The 22,044-nt window shown below is 44.2% G+C and overlaps 1 protein-coding gene across 1 annotated transcript in view; it reads left to right on the forward strand.

Moving 5' to 3' along the window:
• The first annotated feature begins 10,860 nt into the window (after positions 1 to 10,860).
• The window catches only part of KDM7A (lysine demethylase 7A), a 100,819-nt gene continuing 89,635 nt past the window's right edge, over positions 10,861 to 22,044 (forward strand). The window contains exon 1 of the mRNA XM_030544159.1: positions 10,861 to 11,057. Coding sequence (XP_030400019.1) covers positions 10,942 to 11,057 — 116 coding nt within the window. The 5' untranslated portion in view covers positions 10,861 to 10,941. The remainder of the gene's footprint in view (positions 11,058 to 22,044) is intronic.

The following is a 22,044-nucleotide window of genomic DNA, read 5'->3' on the forward strand; positions in this document are numbered from 1 at the left end:
GTCTGGCCCGTCTCTGCTGCTCAGGTTTCCAGACCTCCATGGGGCCTCAGCTTCCTCGGCCGCCAGGTAGTCCTCCATCAGGCCCACGGCTGCTGACAAGGTCGCCGGTTGGTGATGTTGCACCCATGCCTTCCCTCCTGCCAGGAGGATCTGGGTGAACTGTACGAGTGCCACCATCTCTGCCACCTGAGGCCTGGTCAAGCCTTCTGGCTCCAACCATCTCCAACAGAGATCCTGTACCCGTTGGGCCACGGCCCGAGGTTGAGCCCCAGGAGGGCACCATTCTTTACGGAGGTACTGGCAGTACATCTCAGGGCTAATGCCAGTATGGTATAAAACGGCCGCTTTCACCCGGAGGTACACCAGGGCCTCTCAAGGTTACGGTAGGCCATATGCGCTCGTCTCGTCAAATAAGGGGCTAGCTTGGTGGCCCAGTGTTTCGGGGGCGACCGAGCAGCGGTGGTGACCTGCTTGAACGTGACCAGGAATGCCTCGGGATCATCACATGGTCCCATCTTAGTGAGGCGAACCGGCAGCCCCACCAGAGTCTCCAGATCCCGCTCCTGTGTGTGTGGGGGCTGGCACTCCTGGCAGGCACAGCAGAGTTGCCACTTGTTGGACTAGGCTTTCTTGTTGTAATTCTTGATGGGCAGCCAGCTCTCGAAGGAGTTGCTGCTGTTGTTCCTAGTGCTGGATCATCTTTAACTGCTGCTGACTGGCCATCTGCTGCATCATGTAAGCCTGCTGCTGTTGCTGTTGGGAGTCTGCTCTTGCTGATTCCCCAGCAACCCCTTTAGAAGCTTCTCTGTATCCATCTTAGACGACAATGGGGCTCCTGTCATCTAGATTCCTGGCATTGGACCTTTTAGCAGGTCCTGGGTCTTATCCACATTCTCCACCATGTATGAAGGTCCACACCCCTAGGGTCAGGGGCTATCAGTCACAGTCCATGAAGCAGCCTTTTAGTACAGGGCAGCGTGGTCCAGCGGCTAAGTCTATAGCACCACCTTTCAGTGCAGGGCAGCGTACCTTAGTGACCAGAGTCTATAGTGTTGGGGTGCCCCTTATGGGGTGTAACTGCCCCAGTAGGGGGGCTTGGGCCCACTCGACTGCATCAGGCTCCAACCCAGGGCCCTAACAATGGCATAGCGGCTTGCCACTGACTCAGCGGGGGGGTCCTACCAAAACATGCTGAGCTTCCCCGGGCGGGAGGTACCACTCCATCACCCTCCCTGGGTCACTTCCTACCAGAGTCTGCGGTGGGGTTTCCCTTGAGGTGTTGGGTCCTCTGTGTTCGGCAGGGCCGGTCATCTTCAGGGTTTCCTCCAGTCACCAGGATGCAGGTGGGCCGTGGATAGCTTTGATTCCTGGCGCTCCCACAGGCTGTGGCTGGCACTCCACAGGAGCTTCCCAGGCAGGTCCTTCCCCTGTAACCTCCAGTCCAGAACAAGCTGGTCTCCCTCTCTTTATACTACTAGAGCACTTGGAGCATGCCCAGTCTTCCCAGGGAGGCGGGACTTCTGCTGTCAATATCTGGGGCTTAACCCTGTCTGGGCTAGTGCGGGGTAAGCAGACCCCATCATAGAGACCCACATGTCTTTCCCTCCTGACTGGGGTTTTTTCAGGTTGCACAGTTTCCTGCCTACACAGTGTTATTCCCAGCAAGCCAGACTGACTAAACAGGCTAGCATCTGCACTTTGCTCTCTCTCCAGAGGCTGAAAACAGCATACTTGCTCACAGTTATAAATTACCACACAGTTCTTGCTAAGCAAGCACATTTATTCTTACAGAGAAAAGATATTAAAAACAATAAAAGAACCTACACACATGCTAATAAGCTTACCAGAGATTACCCTCCAACTCCAGCCTGGGTTTTGGGAAGAGTTGTCCTTCAAACCCCACCAGGAGTTTTTTCTGTGATTACAAACTCGTAACCGTCTCAGCTTAGGTTAGTCCCATGTGTAGATTAGTTTTTCCTTTATACAGCCGGAGCCTTTGATATTCAGATTCTGGGAACAGGTAATCAGTGGTCCCTTTCTCAGGGCATAGCTTCAAAAGGCTAGGTTTTAGCATAAGGATTTTGCTTTCCAACCCTCTCCCCTCCCCCATGATATTTCCTAGGAAATCCACTTCACACGTATTGTTCCAAAAGACTAATTTTCATCTGCCATATTGCTCAATATAGTCCGTTGATCATCCAGGCCCACAATAATATATAAGGTTTGCATTTAAAACCATGAACTCCAAGGATATTTAAACTTAATTCAGTAAGGCTTTTCAAGGATATTGCAGGAAACTGCCACATCTGTCACAACTTCCTTAAGTTATCAGATCACTGCAGGTGCTGTGCACAGAAGTAAATGGGCTCCCTCTGCTCCTGGCAGCCACACCAAAGAGCTGATGATTGGAGATCGTATTCAGAATCAGCTCACGATGTAGAAGGCAGGGGAAAGCATTACAACATCCCATGCTTCTGCAGCTGACAAACCTTACATGGTTCATCGGAAGTCAGTTTTATTTCTGGAAACAACAGTCGGTTCACTGACTGGAAAAAAAAGGTAAGTGCTAGTGCTTCCCCTTCTCCAGTCCCATTGAGTGGCTCCTGCATGCCTCTCTATCCCTCAGCTCCTGACAGCCCACTTCCCATCTCAGCATATCTCTAATATGAGTTTCTGATTTTCACAGGGCATCTGTATGGGGGAGAAGGGAAGGTAGGGTGACCAGATGTCCCGATTTTACAGGGACAGTCCTGATTTTTAGGTCTTTTTCTTATATAGGTTCCTATTACCCCCCTACCCATCCCAATTTTTCACATTTGCTGTCTGGTCACCCTAAGGGAAGGGCAGAGTGACGGTTGTTTAGGAGGCTTGCTTGAGAAGTGTAACCTTAACTGAATTTTCTGGGATTCTAATATTTTTTTTTAATTTGAAAACTAATATTCTTGAAATGTAATATACTCACATCACTGATGTGACTACACACTTATAAAGTTCTTTGTGTGAGATTAATATTGATTAGTTAAATAATGCTTTGTAATCTTAAACCATATGAAATAGTTTGTTTTAAATATTCAGAACGACTTTATGTCACGGATAGATGCTGAAAATTAAAATAACTGAATAACTGTAACGTTCTATACATAGGTTCACTCAAAGTTTTTTTTCTTCTGTTGCTAGCTCTTTGAGGCTTATTCAAGACCATACACTGTACAGTCCATTGTGTCCCATAACTTCCTCCTATTTTAAATGGCTCCCTTATAGAGAAGATATTGGGCAATGTAAAGAAATGCAAATATACCACAGCAATCTGTTCCTTTCTTCAAACACATGGTAGGGGGGCAGAGGGGTTAGAAATCCTTCACCATTTCAAAAGGAAGAACTTTCTTTCTTCACACGCTGCAACGATTTTTCTTTGTCACAGAAAAATACTAAAGTGTCCCTCTCTTGTAACTGCCCTCAGCAGTAGTTCCTTCAGCTTGTTTTGGAAGGTAGTCCCAAATTTATCTAATGTGAAGAACATTAAAATTTCTAAATTTTACTTCAGATTGGTAAAAATTTTCCACTGAGGTATGACATCATTTTTTTTTTTAACTTGCAAACCAAATTCTGAAAGATAGCAATGCTAGTAATCAAAAAGCATTTGCAAGCTCTGTGGGTTCTTATATCGCAGTGGTATCTAAGGATACGTCTATTCTACCTGCCAAATCGGTGGATAGTGTTCGATGTATCAGGGATTGATTTATCGTGTCTCGTCTAGAGTAATTCTAGTACAGATAGGGACGTGTTATTACCATTATACAAGGCGCTGGTGAGACCTCACCTGGAATGCTGCATGCAGCTGAGGTCTCCAATGTTTAAGAATAATGAATTCAAAGTGGAACAGTGGCAGAGAAGAACTACGAGGACAATCAGAGAAATGGAAAACTTACCTTATGAAAGGAAACTTCAGGAGTTTGGCTTGTTTAGCCTAACAAAATGAAAATTGAGGGGGATATGATTGCTTTCTATAAATACATCAGAGGAATAAACACCAGGGAGAGAGAGGAATTATTTAAATTAAGCCCAATATTGGCATAAGAACAAATGGCTACAAACTGACTATTAATAAGTTTAGGCTTGAAATTAGATGAAGGTTTCCATCCATCAGAGGGAAGTTCTACAGCAGCCTTCTCAGGGGAGTAGTGGTGGCAAAAATTGCAACTTGTTTCAAGACTGAGGGGATGGTATTATGAGATTACCTACTGTGGCGTAAGGCCCATCTGTGACTGCTATTAGCAAATATCTTAAATGGATGGAGATGGGACACTAGATGGGGAGGTTTCTGAGTTATTACAGAGAATTATTTTCCAGGGGTCTGGAAATGTGGGTCTTGCCCACATGCTCAGGGTCTAACTGATCTGATATTTTGGGTCTGGAAGGAATCTTTCCCCAGGTCACACTGGCAAACCTTGAGGATTTTTCCTCTTCCGCTGCATCGTGGGGCATGGGCTGAACTAGAGTAAATGGTGGATTCTCTATAACTTGAAATCTTTAAATCAAGATTTGAGGACTTCTGTAACTCAGCCAGAGGTGATGGGCCTATTATAAGAGTGTGTGTGTGAGGCCCTATGGCCTGCGATGAGCAGGTCAGACTAGATGATCATGATGTTCCCAACTGCTCTTAAATTCTATGAGTCAATGCCCTGTATGTCCCTACAGTGCCATGCCCTATGGACTTCCTAGCAAACACCCTGTGTTGCCTAGTGCCAGGCTTTATATATCCCTATAGCACCATGCCCTGTAGGTGTTACAGTAAGTGCCCTGTGCTGCTCGGTGCCAAGCCCTACATGTCCCTATAATGCTGTGCCCCTCCCAACAGATGCCCTATGCCTCCTCACACCAGGTCCTACCTGTTCCAGGGTGGACTGATTTAAACTAAGATGATTTAAACCACCAAGTAGAAAGCTTCAATTTAAATAAATTTTAATAAACTTTTCTGTTTGTACTGCAGTTATTTTCTAAAGAAAGGTGAATTCTCTTTAGTTCGTTTCACCCTCAAACCATGAAAAGAACAGGAGTACTTGTGGCACCTTAGAGACTAACAAATGTATTTCAGCATGAGCTTTCATGAGCTACAGCTCACTTCTTCGGATGCATAGAATGGAACACACAGACAGGAGATATTTATACATACAGAGAACATGAAAAGGTGGAGGTATGCATACCAACAGGAAGAGACTAATTAATTGAGATGAGCTATCATCTACCAGACAGAACCAGAAGAGTACCCAGAAGCCACCTACTACAGGACAGGCCCAACAAAGAAAATAACAAAATGCCACTAGCCATCACCTACAGCCCCCAACTAAAACCTCTCCAGCGCATCATCAAAGATCTACAACCTATCCTTAAAGATGATCCCTCACTCTCACAGATCTTGGGAGACAGGCCAGTCCTCGCTTACAGACAGCCTCCCAATCTGGAGCAAATACTCACCAGCAACGGCACATCATACTACATAAACACTAACCCAGGAACCTATCCTTGCAACAAAGCCAGATGCCAGTTCTGTCCACATATCTATTCAAGTGACACCCATCATAGGACCTAATCACATCAGCCACACCATCAGGGGCTCGTTCATCTGCACATCTACCAACATGATATATGCCATCATGTGCCAGCAATGCCCCTCTGCCATGTACATTGGCCAAACCGGACAGTCTCTATGCAAAAGAATAAATGGACACAAATCTAGCATCAGTAATCATAACATTCAAAAACCAGTGGGAGAACACTTCAACCTCTCTAACCACTCAGTGATAGACTTGAAGTTGGCAATTTTGCAACAAAAAAACTTCAAACACAGACTCCAAAGAGAGACTGCTGAACTCAAATTAATATGCAAATTAGATACAATTAACTCAGGCTTAAACAGAAACTGGGAATGGTTGGGTCATTACACTAATTGAATCTATTTCCCTCTGTTAAGTTCTCCTCACACCCTCTATGGGTCATCTTAATTATCACTTCAAAAGTTTTTTTTCTCCTGCTGACGATAGCTCTTCTCAATTGATTAGACTCTTCCTGTTAGTATGCATACCTCCACCTTTTCATGTTCTCTGTATGTATAAATATCTCCTGTCTGTGTGTTCCATTCTATGCATCTGAAGAAGTGAGCTGTAGCTCATGAAAGCTCATGCTGAAATAAATTTGTTAGTCTCTAAGGTGCCACAAGTACTCCTGCTCTTTTTGTGGATACAGACTAAAACGGCTGCTACTCTGAAACCTCAAACCATGCTGATTTACAACTAGGTCGGGCCTTTGCACTAAGTTTAGTGTATTATTTTGCCCCTTGAGAAGGTACACTATATACATTTATTTAAGTAGTGATATAGCTTAATATTTTCAGATTCAGAGTAATTGTACATATTTAGTATGCAAGAAAATAGTGAAAGATATTTCTTATTAGATAATTAAGTTTTTGCTTATGTTTTGTGACAAGCTGCATTAGAATGGTAACTGGAATTTAATTAAATGCACAATATCTAACATTTATTTTTCTTAAACAAAACAAATACATTTCTTTTTTAATTTCACATTTACAACTATGTGATCTATTAAAGGAGCAGTGGGATTAACTGTAGTCATTGAATTAAATTGATTATTTCAGGTCAGCCTCAGAAAATTTTCAAATATGCCTAAGTGAAAGTGACTGGAGTTTAAGTTCCTACTCCCTAAGTTTCTTGAAAATGAGACATCAGTTTTGTAAATTACTTAGGCTGTCCTTCAGACTTATAAAACTAGTAGATCACATCCCCTTCCTCCTCATTTTTATTCATAGACTGGAAGAGAGAGACAAGTTTTCCAGCTTTTTCAACTCCCAATCGATTTCTCAACTTTGAGTGAATTAGTCCAAATGAAGAAAATATTCTGTGCCTGCAGAAAAAGCTGTTGCTGTCAAAAGCTGATTTAGCACTTCAACTAACTCTGGTCCCAGGTGCTTAGCCAGTTCAATGGTGTGACTTTCTTTAAAACATCAACAGAAAACAGGTACTGCTTGAGTGGTTCACCTCCAGCCTTGATATTTATTATAGTTGGAATGACTGAGGGGTGATTATTAGATGTCCATGTTATAACAGCAGTATGTTCTTCAGCAGTTAGGCATCTACCCTGGTCCCTGATACTTTTGATTGAAAATAATGGCATGGAAAATCGGTAGAGTAAGTGCTTGATTCATTTACTTCTTTACTGCCTGCAGTTTAACTTTGTTGTTGGGTATTCTTTCTTCAGTGTCTCTTGCAGTTCTTTCCAAATTTTAACAGTGTCAGCAACACAACAGTAATCTTTCTAGAGTTTGCCCAAAGAAGGCATGGATCAGCATTCACATTGCACTCCCCGTCAGTACCTGTCCTGGGCCGGAGAAGCTAATGATCCAACCAGTAGACCAAAATTCGGTGATGAATCCTGGTGATGTGCCACCTGAGGCATGTTGCACATACACTAAGAAGTTTGTCCAAGGCTATGGAAATAGGTTTCAGTAACGTCAGCATGTCTTACACATTTCTCTTTAGTCCGATGCTGACTATTTTGTCTATGATAATCCTATCTATTTTGTCACAATTTTCTTCACAAATTTTCATCAGAATAGGCCAGTTCTTAATAAACAGCTCAAAACAGTCAACCACTGAATTCCATCATACATCTTGGGAGAGAATTAGTTTGGTTCCTCCTGCTCTCTTTGGGGAAGCTGAAGCAAAGTGGCTGTTACACAAGTACTCGGCAATTTCAACACTACTTTCTTTTTACTCCTGGAGTTGTACTTAAATTTTGGCTAGAACAGGGGTTCTCAAACTGGGGGTCAGGGTTATTACAAGCGGAGTTGTGAGCTGTCAGCCTCCACCCTAAACCCGGCTTTGCCCCCCAGCATTTATAATGGTATTAAATATATTAAAAAGTGTTTTTAATTTATAGGGGGGGTCGGGCTCAGAGGGTTGCTATGTGAAAGGGGTCACCAGTACAAAAGTTTGAGACCCACTGGCCTAGAGGATGCACCAGTTGGGCACTGCACCCATATATCTTTCAGGTTCCCTACGTTATCTTCTTCTAGATTTGCTGGTCCTGATTATAAACTCATTCATGGTTTTACTGGATGACGAAGAGTCTTTTTTTAATACAGGTAATTTACTGTCTGATGTCTGTTTAGTTGCAGCCCTAGTGGTATCAACAGATGATTCTGAAATTGTAGACACTGCAGATTATGGCAGTTCATATTCCTTTTGCCTGAGCTGGAACCTGAAAAAAAATGGTAAAAAAAGTCACTCATGTATTGAGTATTATCCAGTACATTGCTTTTAAAAAAAATTGTAAAGGAAATATTCCTCCTACTGCAGTTGTCTGTACTACTATTTAAATTATAAAAGTTATTCTACACCTATTTTTATGAGGAAAATAATTAATAAACCATAAGGATTATCTGAATCTATTTAAGTTCTTATATCTAACATACCAAACAGCTTGATTTTTTTTTAAATGTTAAAATTCATAAATGCCTAATAAAACTTTACTTTTAGACAGGAAATCTTCACCTAAGATGTTTAATTATATTGAGCAATAAAAATCATTTCACAAGACCAGCAGTGACAGTAGAAATGTAATTGATAAATCCCTGTCCTACAAACTAACATACCAGTTATATGTTGAACACAAACATTTTGAAATTCATACATAATTCACCCAAAACTCAAATGTATAACAATCATGTAATCATTTACTAGCATTGTAAGACATGGTAGGCAAGCCATAAGAAGGGTGCAAAAATAAGTTTACTAACCAGCTGATCCAGATTGTTCAGCTATGTCCACATCATATTCTTCAAAGTCAGTGCCTTCTGAGGAGCATTTTTCATAAAGTTCTTTCATTCTGACAACCAGGCCTTGCATCTCTTTGTTGCACTGTTTACATTTGACATGTGTTCTCTTTTTACCCACTGGTACAGGATTTCTTGAAAGCATCCCCAAATAGGGTGTTTTTTTTTATTACCCTCAGCCATGTCAGTTTTTTTTTCTCCAGTTCCCAGGTACTGAAATCAACACTAGAGGCTGCATTCTGAAGAATACTCTGCTTCTTCTTCCTTGTTATATTCCCCCTCCCATCCAAAAAACCAAAAGAACAAACAACAATCCAAGACTTTTGCTAGCATAACCTACATACCTTTTGCACTATAGTATTTTATTTGTTTGGAGACTGAAAGGGAGTTGAGAAATGAATGGATTGCTGTTTGGCTCTCTGTGTACACATGCATGGAAACAGAGCAATGTAATTTGCTTGACGTGGCCAGACCCATCCAGAAGCAAGGGCTGGTAGTTACTGGGCAGATCAGTGTTTTATCATGAGCTGGACTGAAAGTGGGTGAAGTCATAATATTCATAATATGAGTATTGAGCCAATCAGGTGTCACATTGGGAAAAGCTATCAAACAGGAGCAGGAGAGCATCCAGGTGAGCTGAATGGATGAGCTTGATGAGATCATAAAGATGTTTCCTGTAGTCAGAGGTCAGGTCCAAATGCCTTTTTCTTTCACCCAGTAGCACAGTGACAGGATCAACCCCTTAAGACAGTATGTGACCTATTGTGCCCTATTTAAACCTTGATCATAAACCCTAGATGTTTTACTCCCAATTCTTTCTTTATACAGAAAAGATGCCTTTAATGGAAAAGTGTTTGATACAGACTCATGGATTAAGCATATTTTTAATGTAATGTCTTAAAAGATTATAACTGTAGGCCTTAACATATTTTGTATTAAAATCAGATTTCATTTTAATTGGGTTTATTTTTAAATGGAAAAATATTATGTAAAAAAAATAAAAGTGCAATTTAAATTAAAAAATTGGGTTTTCGTGTAGCGTTATAAAATCAATTTTTAGCCCTCCTGCATGTCACAGTGGTTTTCAACCTTTTTTAATCTGAGGACCCCTAAAACATTTCAAGAGTGATCACCCCTCTGGAAATCTTAGACATAGTACACGGACCCCTAGGGGGCTGGAAACCACAGGCTGAACTCCACTGCCCCATAGCGTGGTGCCCTGCGGCCAGCTTCTGAGCAGATGCTCGGTGCTGCCTCATGCCAAACCCCGTGTCCCTATAGCAACACTGGACTCCCAGCAAATGGCTTGTGCCACCTGGCGCCAGCAACCATGTGTCCTGTATTGCACCAGGCAGGCCTCATGGAAATCCCAGCAATGTCCCGAGCCGCCAGACTCTAGTGTCCCTATAACGCCAGCCACTCCCCCACCCCCCGTGCCCAGGTGCCGCGGGCACTGCCGCGCCGCCCCCGCGATAGGGGACCCCCCCCCCGGGTCTCATTCACAAGCGTGGAAAAAAACAAAGTCTAGAACTTCGGGCAAGTCCGGTAGCTGTCGGCACTTTCCGTAGAGGGGAGGCGGCAGCCCCGTCTGCCCCGCTCGGTTACATAAGGGAGCCGGCGCTTCCCCCCTCCCGGCGCTCGAGCTCTTTCTCTCTGTGTCCTCGCGGAACCCTTCGCTCCCCATCTCTAGCCCCCTCCCCCGCCCGGAACTGTCACGCGGGGGAAGGGAGGGGGGAGGAGCGAGCGCGTGCCCTAGCCGCCTGCCTGCTCCGCCTCCAGAGGGAGTTGTGGCACGTGCTTTTCTGTCGCGCATCCAATATAGCGTAGACGGCTGGCGGGCACGCTCAAGTGTCGCATCCGCTCGTACGTCTCCGAGCTGCTGCTGCTGCTGCTGCTGCTGCTGCTCTCGGGAGGCGAAGTTCCCAGGCGCGCATGCTCAGCTGTGGAGCGTTCACTGGCTAAATGACTGTGTGGGCCGCACGCGCGCGCGCTCTCGCTCGTGTCGCCGCTGGCGCGCGCGCGCTGTTGTTATTGGTGCCGCTGGCGGCGGCTGTTGGAGGGGGAGGGCGGCTCAGGCAGTGAGTTCTTTAAAGATGGCCGGAGCGGCGGCGGCGACCGCGACCCCTGTGTACTGTGTGTGCCGGGAGCCCTACGACGTGAGCCGCTTCATGATCGAGTGCGACATCTGCAAGGACTGGTTCCACGGCAGGTAGGGGCCGGGAGCCCGCGGGGCGAGGGGAGCCCCCGCCGGCGCCGTGGGAGGGGGGAGATGAGGGGAACAGCCCGGGGGTGGCAGCAACCCCGGTCACAACAGCCGCTACCAGAGGGAAACAATGGGGGGATGCGGACCCCCGGCGGGGACCCCTCGCGCCTCTGCGCCCGGATCTCCTGGCAGGGCAGCTGCGAGCTCCCCCGCCCCCAGATGCCCTCTTGCCCCTCGCCACCGAGCGGCATAACCCCGCTCCCCGCCCCCACGGGGAGCCGCGTGTGGGGGACTCTGGCCCGGCACCGGGGGGGTGTCACCCAGCAAAGTCAAGGGAGCAACAGATGAGGGGCTCTCAGGCCGCCGGAGAGCGGGGGGCAGCAGCTGCCCAGAAGTTGGCTCGCAGGGGGGAGTGGGCGCTAAATGTGGGTGTGGGTGTGGGAATTCCCCCCGGTTGCCTCTATCATGCAGGGGTGGGGGAGAGGGGGTGAGGGATAACGTCCTCTTCCCTAGTGCCTGCCCCGGGTCGGGACTCCCGGCGGCGGCCGTGCCTGGGCTTCGTGGCTCGCTTCGTGTTTTGGGTCCGTTCCTGCCTTTCCTGGGTTTGACGTTTCTTGTCCGGTCCCAAGCGGCTTCCCCAGCCGCGGCCGGCTCGTGTGTGTTTTGTAAACTGTGCGTGAGAGAGGCCCGAAGCAGCAACGGTGTGTGTGTGTGTGTGGTGGTGGTGGGATATTCACGGACATTTAAACAAAGAAACAAGTTGGGGGCTCGGCGGCTCAACTGGCTGTTCGGTTCTGACCCCAGCTGCCTGGCTCAGGTTTGGAGTCCTGTTATTTGTAGAAACCAAGCGCTGGGATATTTACAGAGGAGCTGGTTGTGATTGTAGGAAGTACGTTTTGATTGACAGCAGGACATTTAAATACCCCCATTTAACAAAAACAGACTCACGATGTAAAGCAGGCTAGACAGCCAAGTCTCCCTCTGCTGGATGTGGATGGGAAGAACGAACACATGCTTCTAGTGCTCAGTTGCTCAGTTCAATTTTCTAGATTCAAGGTACACTGGAGGCAGTGACAGGCCCAAAAGTTATCTATCCAGTAAAGTTAAAAAAACAATCAGTTATTCTGCTGCATAGTCAGCTCTGAAACTTTTTATTGGGTTTGTTTCCCCATTGCAGGTGTATTTGTGTTCTCATATCCCAAGCATGTGGTCCTGTTGTGAGCAGGGAGTATGCATTGACAGTCTGACAGCACTTCTGACAACAGTTGCTGGGTGTAGATTTAGGCCCCACATTTAGGTTTTGTTTGAAAATAAAAACATTTATTTTGGTAACTCTTTTTTAGATTTCAGATTGATAAATTATAGGTTACCTTCCTAATATAGAAGGGCATGCATACAAGGGTGTTGAACCATTATATTACCTTGGTCATTAATACCAGGCACGGTGGCATGTGCCTGTAATCCCAGCTACTTCAAAGGCTGAGGCTGACATGTCACTCAGGGGTTTTGGACTATGATGCGCTATGTCGATCGGGTATCCAGTGCCACTGACAGCCGAGCCAGCAGGTAGCTGAAGGACTGGCTAGACTAGAACAACAGGAATGACATGTTGTGATTGGTCCATCAGCTCTCACAGAGAGCGCGCCGATCGATCAAGGTGGTCATTAACACTGCACATAAATTATTGGCATTTAAGGGTTAAATGATTGTATTCTCGCATCTTAAGGAAATAAATTTACCATTTCTGAAGCAGCATAATATAGGTTGTACTATGAGGGAAAGACTTCTTTGTTGCTAAACACTCAGAATATAACTGATTTTTGAATTTGTTTGAAAATCCTTTTGTGTTCTGCTTATTTTTTTCAATGTTAATGGTACTGAATAATGTCTAGTTGATCATCCAAAAGGAGATGGCTATTTCTACAAGCTTGGTGCCTCTTACAACTGAATGTGTATTTCTTCCTGGGTCTGTTTTAGATTTAGAAGTTTATATCCATATCTGTTTAAAATAATCACAATTTCACAAAAGAAGACGCATTCTTGGTGATGCTATTTAAAAATGAGTGTGTTATAGAGAGTCCTGAAGAGGAAAACTACAGCACCATTTGTATGCATAATGAACATTACTTTTGGTATAACGTGAAACTTTAAATGATTAAACTTCAGTTTTGGTCATCTCTGCATTCACAGCGTTGATATGCAGTTCTCACCCTCAGAAACTTAATTTCATTTTTAATCTAACCTGTTGAAAAGAAGTAATGTTCATACCCATTCTGGTGAGAATTGTTACCAGTACAGAATTCTCCCATTTAGTTTTCAGTTGTGCCTAAGGTCTTTTCCAAACGTGTCTCTGTGGTGATAGTTCATTTGAAAAGGTAGAATGTTCATGTACTTTGTAGTTTGAGGACTGATTAGTAAAAGTGCAGATGCCTCAAGGTCTCTTCTGCCTTTTAGAAGACTTCCTTATATTAAATTCTCGGGTCTAAGACTAAATCAAGAGATTGCACTTTATTCTAACTTATAAAAAAATTATTCATTAGAGTAAGTATAGTCTATAGCAGGGGTATGCAACCAATGGCACGGCACGCAAACTGATTTTCAGTGTCACTCACGCTGCCCAGGTCCTGGCCACCGGTCTGGGGGGCTCTGCATTTTAATTTAATTTTAAATGAAGCTTCTTAAACATTTTAAAAAAACCTTATTTACTTTACATACAACAATAGTTTAGTTATATATTATAGACTTATAGAAAGAGACCTTCTAAAAACTTTCAAATGTATTACTGGCATGCTAAACCTTAAATTAGAGTGAATAAATGAAGATTCGGCACACCACTTCTGAAAGGTTGCCAACCCCTGGTCTATAGAGTCCGAGGATGTTAAATATCTGATTCCAGACATTGATGTTCTCAGAAACTTTCATTTAATACAATATCAACCTCAAAACCAGTTTTATGTGTTCCTTTGGCTGTTAGCATTAATAGCATCATATATCCTAGTATCAGAGGGGTAGCTGTGTTAGTCTGGATCTGTAAAAAGCAACAGAGTCCTGTGGCACCTTATAAACTAACAGATGTTTTGGAGCATAAACTTTCGTGGGGGATGCACGCGTCTGATGAAGTGGGTATTCACCCACAAAAGCTTATGCTCCAAAATGTCTGTTAGTCTATAAGGTGCCACAGGACTCTTTGTTGCTTTTATCATATATCTGGCAGATCGAGGATGAGATTTTTTCATTGCTAGTTAAGCAGAGAGAATGTTATGGTGACTTTCTCTTCTGAAATCACTGACTGGTATGAAGGGCCAACCCTCAGAATTCAGGGTGGTGGTGGCGGGAGGCAGGGCCGGCTTTAGGAAGTGTGGGGCCTGATTCGAACAGTTTCGATGGGGCCCCGGCAGGGATGACTTAAAAAAAAAAAAAAAGTAAAAAAACCAAGTAGGGCTTGTACTCACCGGGCGGCGCTCTGAGTCTTCGGCGGCTAGTCCTTCACTTGCTCCGGGTCTTCGGTGGCACTGAAGAACTAGCTGCCAAAGTGTCACTGAAGACCCAGAGCAGGTGAAGGACCTGCCGCCGAAATGCCATCGAAGACACGGAGCGCCGTCGGGTGAGTAAAAATTAAAAAGGCGCCTCTAGCCAGGGAAGGGATTCTTGGCCACTAGCCCCCCACTCTGGGTGGCCCTGCCACTGGGCACGGGGCCCTCTTAGGCACGGGGCCTGATTTGGGGGAATTGGTGGAATTGGCCTATAGCTGGCCCTGGCGGGAGGTGCCTTCTCTAACCTGTCATAGATGCTTTCAAAACAGGTTGGACACTCCATCTGTGTCCATTCTGACAATTTATAATTTATGGATGCTGACGAAGAGAACGTTACAAATAAAGTTATGAAAGGAGGCGTTGAAACTTTCCTGGCCAATTAAAACTGTGTGGGTATCTGGTGTGATTACGAGGGCAGGATAAATTAACTAATTTTCCTTCCAGAAATTACTCCTGTTGCAGTAGGAACGTTCCCTTCATTTGTAATTAAAAAATTTAAATTGAATCACTCCAAATTTAGAAATCTATGGCTCTCAGCTAAGTTTTCATAATTCATATTTCCCACATTTGTTACTGTAGTTAACAAGTGAGTTTTTTAGGTTTTGACTGACTTGGTTTCTGTGGAAACTGATGTTAGACTGGCCAAAGCAAGGCGAGGGAAGATTTCTTAAACTTATGTTCTCTAATTTAGCACTATTTCCACAGAAGCAAGATAGAAACTCCCAACTCTGTTGTAGTTCAAAAAGGCTATGTCTGTCCCATCCTCAACCCTGAATAAAAACTGGTTTTCTGTTGGCATTTACAACTTTTTAAAAACAAGCCTCCCTGTCTTAGCTCACTTTGGAGTAGTACTCGGAACATTTGATGTCTTATTCCAGCCCTGCCACAAATTTCCTGAGAACAAGTTGTTCTCTTTGTGTCTCAGTTCCCCTTCTGTGACATGGTTTCTCTTGTCAGAATAAACTCATTCATCTGTGTGACGTGCTCATATACAAAAGTGTTGAGTGCTATAGAAAAGTCCAATTCTTGGAATTGTGTGGATATCTGTTTTGAGTGCAAGTGTCTTAATAAACTGGCATTTGACCGATTTGTATATGTGCTGTGTTTGAAAGCAATGCATTATCTTTTCCTTTACATCAATAGTATGTTCACAATTCTGATACTTGATTTTTTTAATGCCCCTGCTCCTTGAGTCATGTGACAATGAGAATCTGACTTTCCCTGTTTATTAAAAAAAAAAAAAAATTCTAGCCTTCATTTTGGGGGAGGGGAAGGGGAAGTCTGAAAATATGAACAATAAAGGCTCAACTCAAAGGTAAATAAAGACTCTGAAGTTTACTTTTTTTTTAAATTATGATTTTTTAAAGCTACTCATGACTGAAACCTGACTCATAATTTTTGAATCCTGAAATTTGGCAATAATATTTTGTTTCAGTAATGTTTTGATAATATCATTGATAAAATTACAGTGGGAGGACAATAAGGTGATTTCATAATGCTAAAATAGGTGGTGATTAGTTAGGGAACTCGAGTTTTTAATAGTGCCTTTCATATGAGAAGAATCCAAGTATCTAGTGTACATAGGAATCACTGTATCCATTACGGAGTGTTCTGGGGTGAAATACAGCTGCTGTTTAACAATGTATAACAGTGCAAAATTTAGAACAGGAAGTGAAGCATACTATATCCAATTAAAATCTGTAAGAGAATCTAGGTAGGCAGAACTCAGTTTTCCAGACTAGAATCAGGCCAGGACATATTGAGCATACTGTATACGTTGTTTGTTAGACTGTTGGTAGTATGTAATACAGTACAAATGAATTATGTAAATAAAAAGATTCCAGGATCATCACAATGAGGCCTAGAATGTTCGAATCAGTGTGAAGTGATGGAAACAGCTACAAGCATAGTTGAGAGTTCTTTTGTTTACAATATCGCCAGGTTCAATTGTTACAGGGATTCACGGTCTGTTACTGTCCAGTTGTTAAGTTCTCAGCTATTTTCTGCTTTTTTGACACTCTGAATTGTACTCATACAACAGCATGGGTTTTTACATAGTTATCTATACTGTGCTGCTTAAAAGAGTTTGATTTAGAATTTATTGGTTGCAACAATTTAGTTGTAATATATATGGTATTTAATTGCTCTGTATCAATCATATTGTTAACCTTTGTCTGTTTAGTGTACCCATTTGAAAAAAATAAAGAAGCATGCTTGAACTTGGTAATCACTTCTTACAGAAAATGTTAAGGGAGTTAATGAAGATAGTTTCTGTAAGGCGCTAAGTATGAATTTGTATTGCACCACCATTTAGATAAGTTACGTAGAAAATGTTCAGGTACATTAACTTCCTGTTTGGCTTCTTTGACGTACAGTTAGTTTGACTGCAGAATTGAAGCAATGGTTTATAAAGGTGCTCTTATTTTCATGGATGTAGGTTCTGATACTTTTATGTCCTTAATTGTGTATGTAATGGGATCCCTTGTTGGATGGTCCTTAATTCTTAGGTTGCCCACCACTGCTCTATCATGCGCTCCAGCAGGATAATCCGCTGGCAGGCCATGAGACATTTTGTTTACGTTGACCGTCCACAGGCCTGGCCCCCTGCAGCTGCCAGTGGCCGTGGTTCACTGTTCCTGGCCAGTGGGAGCTGCAGGAAGCGGCAGGCTGCCAGGACCTGCTGGATGCTCAGGGCTGGGGCAGGAGGTTGGGTGCAGGAGAGGGTGCAGGATCTGGGAGGGAGTTTGTATGCAGGAAGAGGCTCTGGGCTGGGGCAGCGGGCATGAGGGATGTGGGCTCTGGCCAGGTAGTGCTTATCGTGGGCAGCTTCCAGTTGGTGGTGCAGCAGGGATAAGGCAGACTCCCTGTTGTACAAATACTTGTACTTTCTAGTACACCTCTACCCTGATATAACGTGACCCAATATAACACGAATTCGGATATAACGTGGTAAAGCAGCACTCCGTCGGATCAAAGCAAGTTCGATATAATGTGGTTTCACCTATAACGTGGTAAGATTTTTTTGGCTCCTGCGGACAGCGTTATATCTGGGTAGATGTGTACATTGTTCATTCTTTTCAGAACCATGTCTGAACAATTTTGACTAACTTGTAAAGACTTTCATATATTCAGTTCACAGTCTAAGAAGAATTTATTCATTTAATAACAGAATTCCAGTCAGCTATGAGACAATAGCAGATTCTCACTGACATGTTTAATGATGCGGAAGAACTTTTAAGTTGTTTTGGTGAAGTATTTAGGGAATTTAAAATTGTTGGTGTGTATATATATGAAATGGTTCAGTCTTTTTTCCTTATTGTGACATTGGCATATGAATACACAGAACTAACTTACATTTTAGAAGTTTCAAGTCTCTTCAAATATGTTTCTGCTTCATGCCAATAACATGGGTTTAAATAGATAATTCTGTCTTTACAGGTCAGTTCTGCTTCAAATTGAATTAATACTTCATACATTTCTCTCCATTATTTTGGCATTAAGTAAAGTAGATTTTCTTGCTGAAAATGTTGACTTCATTCTTTCTCTGCAGGGCATAAGTGCTTAGGTATGCCACAAAAGCAAAAAGCTTCTATAGAAGATCATTCTACATTAATGTAAAAGCCAAATGCAGGGAGTCAAAATATTCTAAATTTTTAATATGTTGAAGTATTAAATCTATTTTCAATAGAAATTCAGTTGACAGACTGCAGCTATCCTGCTAAACTTATTCCTACATTTAATTATGTTGTTTCTATTTACATTAATGTTTTATTTTATTCACTTTAAGGCTGTCTTAAAAACACTATGCATGATAGTGGAGGTAGGGAAAGAAAACATTCTGAGAATTGAAGTTTTTCATGCTCCCTTTTTTTTTTTTTTAAGAAGACATAGACTTGATTTGATCTGGATCATTCTAGAACAAGGGTTCCCAAACTTGGTTCATGGCTTGTTCAGAGTAAGCCCCTGGCAGGCCGTGAGACGCTTTGTTTACCTGAACATCTGCAGGTATGGTCGCTTGGAGCTCCTACGGGTTCAGAGTGTGGGAGGGGGATCAGGGCTGGGCCTGGGGCAGGGGGCTGGGGCCCGAGAGGGGGTCAGGAGTACAGGCTCTGGGCGGCGCTTACCTCAAGCAGCTCCCAGAAGCAGCGGCATGTCCCCCACTCAGGCGCCTAGGCGGAGCGACAGCCAGGCAGTTCTGCCTGCTGCCCTGTCCACAGGTGCCACCCCCATAGCTCCCATTGGCCGTGGTTCTCAGCCAGTGGGAGCTGAGGTGGCGATGCTTAGGGCAGGTGCAGCATGCAGAGCCCCCTGGCTACCTCTACCTGTAGGAGCCGGAGGGGGAACATGCTGGCTGCTTCCTGGGAGCCACACAGCATGGAGACTAGCAGGGAGTCTACCAGCCCCGCTGTGTGGCCCTGCCAACCAGACAGTTGATGGCCTGGTCAGCAGTGCTGACTGGAGCTGTCAAGATCCCTTTTCAACCAGGTGTTGTGGTGAAAAACCGGACACCTGGTCACCCTAACTAAGTGTCTGTGTGGACCCTGCTGCAGTGCACTAGAAGTTCTCCTATACACTTTAATCTGTTCCGCTTTGAAACAGGAATAGATCAGAGAGCATTACAGAACTTTTAGTGTGTGGCAGCATGGTCCACACGGACACTTAGTTTGTGGGCAGGCTAGTGTGGGGTAGATTTAATCCCTAGCTTGCTGCAAACTAACTGTTCATGTAGGCAAGCCCTTATTAGTTTGTCAGTTTTACACTGTTGCTGTTTCAAAAAGCTGTGTAGGTAGCAGCCTAGGCACTCGTAATCCCCACAGGCTCAGTTTGGCTGTAAACTTTAGACTCTTCACTGACATAATAAAGACTAGAAATCTGTGATTAATACCTACATCACCTTTCAAAGTTGTTAGAGATTGGACTGTCTGTGTTGGACCATATAGACTTGCCTAAGATGTGCATAAATATTAAATAATTCAAAAATGTAATTGTAAAATTTCAAAAACACTCAAAGGCATTAGTTCAGTGGTCCCCAAATTTTTACCTTGTCCTTGCCCTTACCCCTGTCCATGCCTGTCCACCGGAGCCAGGGCCAGGAGCAGGGCTGTGGGCTCTGGGAGGTGGGGGACTGAGGCTGGTGCCATAGCTGGGTGTGGGGCTGGCAGCCAGTGCCCCTTGAGGGCTGGGCTCCTGGGCCTCAGCTGCACCCCTCGAACATACCTCCGTGCATCCCTGGGGGAGGGGGTGCCCCACAGATTGGGGACCTATGCATTAGTCCTTATCAGAGTAATAGAGTATGTTCAGTTTTGAATTTCTAGGTCAAATTGAGCTATCCTAGGGTAAAAATATTGCAATATTTTTCAAACAGTGAAGAGATGAAAATTCTATTTTATGAATCACATGTCCAGTTTACTTACTTACTTGCTTTGCTAAAAATATTCTTTTGACAATGAAATGCTTCTTGTGGCTGGTCCACATAGAAGATAGCACCTGCTAGTAGTATTAGGCTCTGTTAGCTCAAATGTTAGAGTTCTGTGCTGAGGAATTAAAGATTCCAACCCTGCTGATAACACCTATAGGATCAGTATTGTTCCATACTGTAAAAGTATTTTTAGTTTTCTTTTTTAAAAAAATGTGTTGTACATAAAAATAAACTAAGTTTGCAAAGTCAAACACTCAGAAGTTATGAAATGCCAGAATTTAGGCTGCCTGTGTATTCTTAATCTGACCCCGTTGTCCATAAGCATTATGAGGCATCCTTTAGGTCAGGATTACATATTATTTTCTATATAGCCCCTGCCTCATTCAGTGCACAGTACAAATGGTGCTTAGGGATTGCATCAGACTTATTTAGTGAAGGAGGCTGTTTGTAGGACTAGTGAGTTATTTAATGTGGAGCCTGCCTGCCCACGATATGCAGGTAGGGGTGGCCCTGGCTGAGAAGGGACTGGTGTGGGTTGATGACCCAGCCTTCCCTTCCCCTACCCCAGGCTGGTGGGCGGCAGGCTGGCGGTGATGTTTGCATGCAGCCACCCCACTGTTTTGATGCCCCAACAGATGATAACTGGACTTTTGTGTCCTGTCAGTACTTCTGACTGGACAACTTACAGGTCCTCTTTTGACCTGTTCTTTTGTTTGTTTGCTTAAAACCCCTCTGACAGCCTTCACAGAGACTTGATGTAGCCAACTGCTCCAAAGAGGTACACTCAGCTTCTCTCCACTGCCTGAATGGCCCACCTCCTATTGCACTTGAGCTGTCCAAGTCAGCGTGACTTCCTCCCAGGGAGGGTGTTGAAAAGTGTATCCCCTGGTTGCTAATAAGCCTGTGCAAAGAGCAATAGGGTCTGTGAATGGATGCCAGACCAGGAGCTCAACCAGCTTTGCAAGATTGCACCATATGGGCAACAGTCCTGGATCCCTTGCCATATCCTCAGGCAGTCCCCAGCCACTTTGTGTGTGGTTCAAGTAAGTTGTACGTATCAGCCCCTATAACTTTTCTGCTGCTCCTGGCAGTAAGGGTGCTGATATCATACTGTGCCACCCTTACTTCTGCATAAAGTTTGACCTTTGTGTGGGGAGAGGTGGCAATGGGGCAGGGATGGCAAAGGAAAATTTTGGAGTGGCTATAGCCCTTTGCAAGTCCCCTACCCTCAGTGTTGCCCCAGTTGAAGTATAAAACAAGAGAGTTGATCTCTATGGTACTCTGAACACAAACTATTTAGACATTTATAAGTTATCCCTCGTCCAGACTAACCCGCGGCATCGGCGGGTTAAAATCGATTGCTCGGGGATCGATATATCGCGTCTAGTCTGGACGCGGTGTATCGATCCCCGAGCGCGCTTACATCGATTCCGGAACTCCATCAATCCGAACGGAGTTCCGGAATCGACACGGAGAGCCGCGGACATCGATGGAGCGCCGTCCAGACTGGTGAGTACCTCGATTTTAGAAATTCGACTTCAGCTACGTTATTCTCGTAGCTGAAGTTGCGTATCTAAAATCGATTTTAATTCCTAGTCTGGACGTGGCCTTAGACATGTTAAATGACGTCCAGAAAAAAACTAATAGACACTGCTCTCTAGCCACTCAGTACTGAAGGCAGAGAAGAGAGCAGCGGCTGCTGGCCAGGCATCCAGCTCTGAAGGGAGAAATGTGGTCACTGGTCGCAGATGACAGGTAGTCACTCTTCACCGTTTCTTCACAGTTAAATTATAGGGGAAAAAGTTCCATGGCCTCTGCAAATAGTTGCTGGTGACAGATGGTCTCTCTTCAGAAATGGTCACTAAGGCCTGGTCTACACTACATGTTTAAACCAAATTTAGCAGCGTTAAACCGAATTAACCCTGCACCCGTCCACACAACGAAGCCCTTTATATCGATATAAAGGGCTCTTTAAACCGATTTCTGTACTCCTCCCCGATGAGGGGAGTAGCGCTGAAATCGGTATTGCCATATTGGATTA

This window comes from Gopherus evgoodei, chromosome 1, assembly GCF_007399415.2.
Source record: "Gopherus evgoodei ecotype Sinaloan lineage chromosome 1, rGopEvg1_v1.p, whole genome shotgun sequence".
Taxonomy (NCBI): domain Eukaryota; kingdom Metazoa; phylum Chordata; order Testudines; family Testudinidae; genus Gopherus; species Gopherus evgoodei.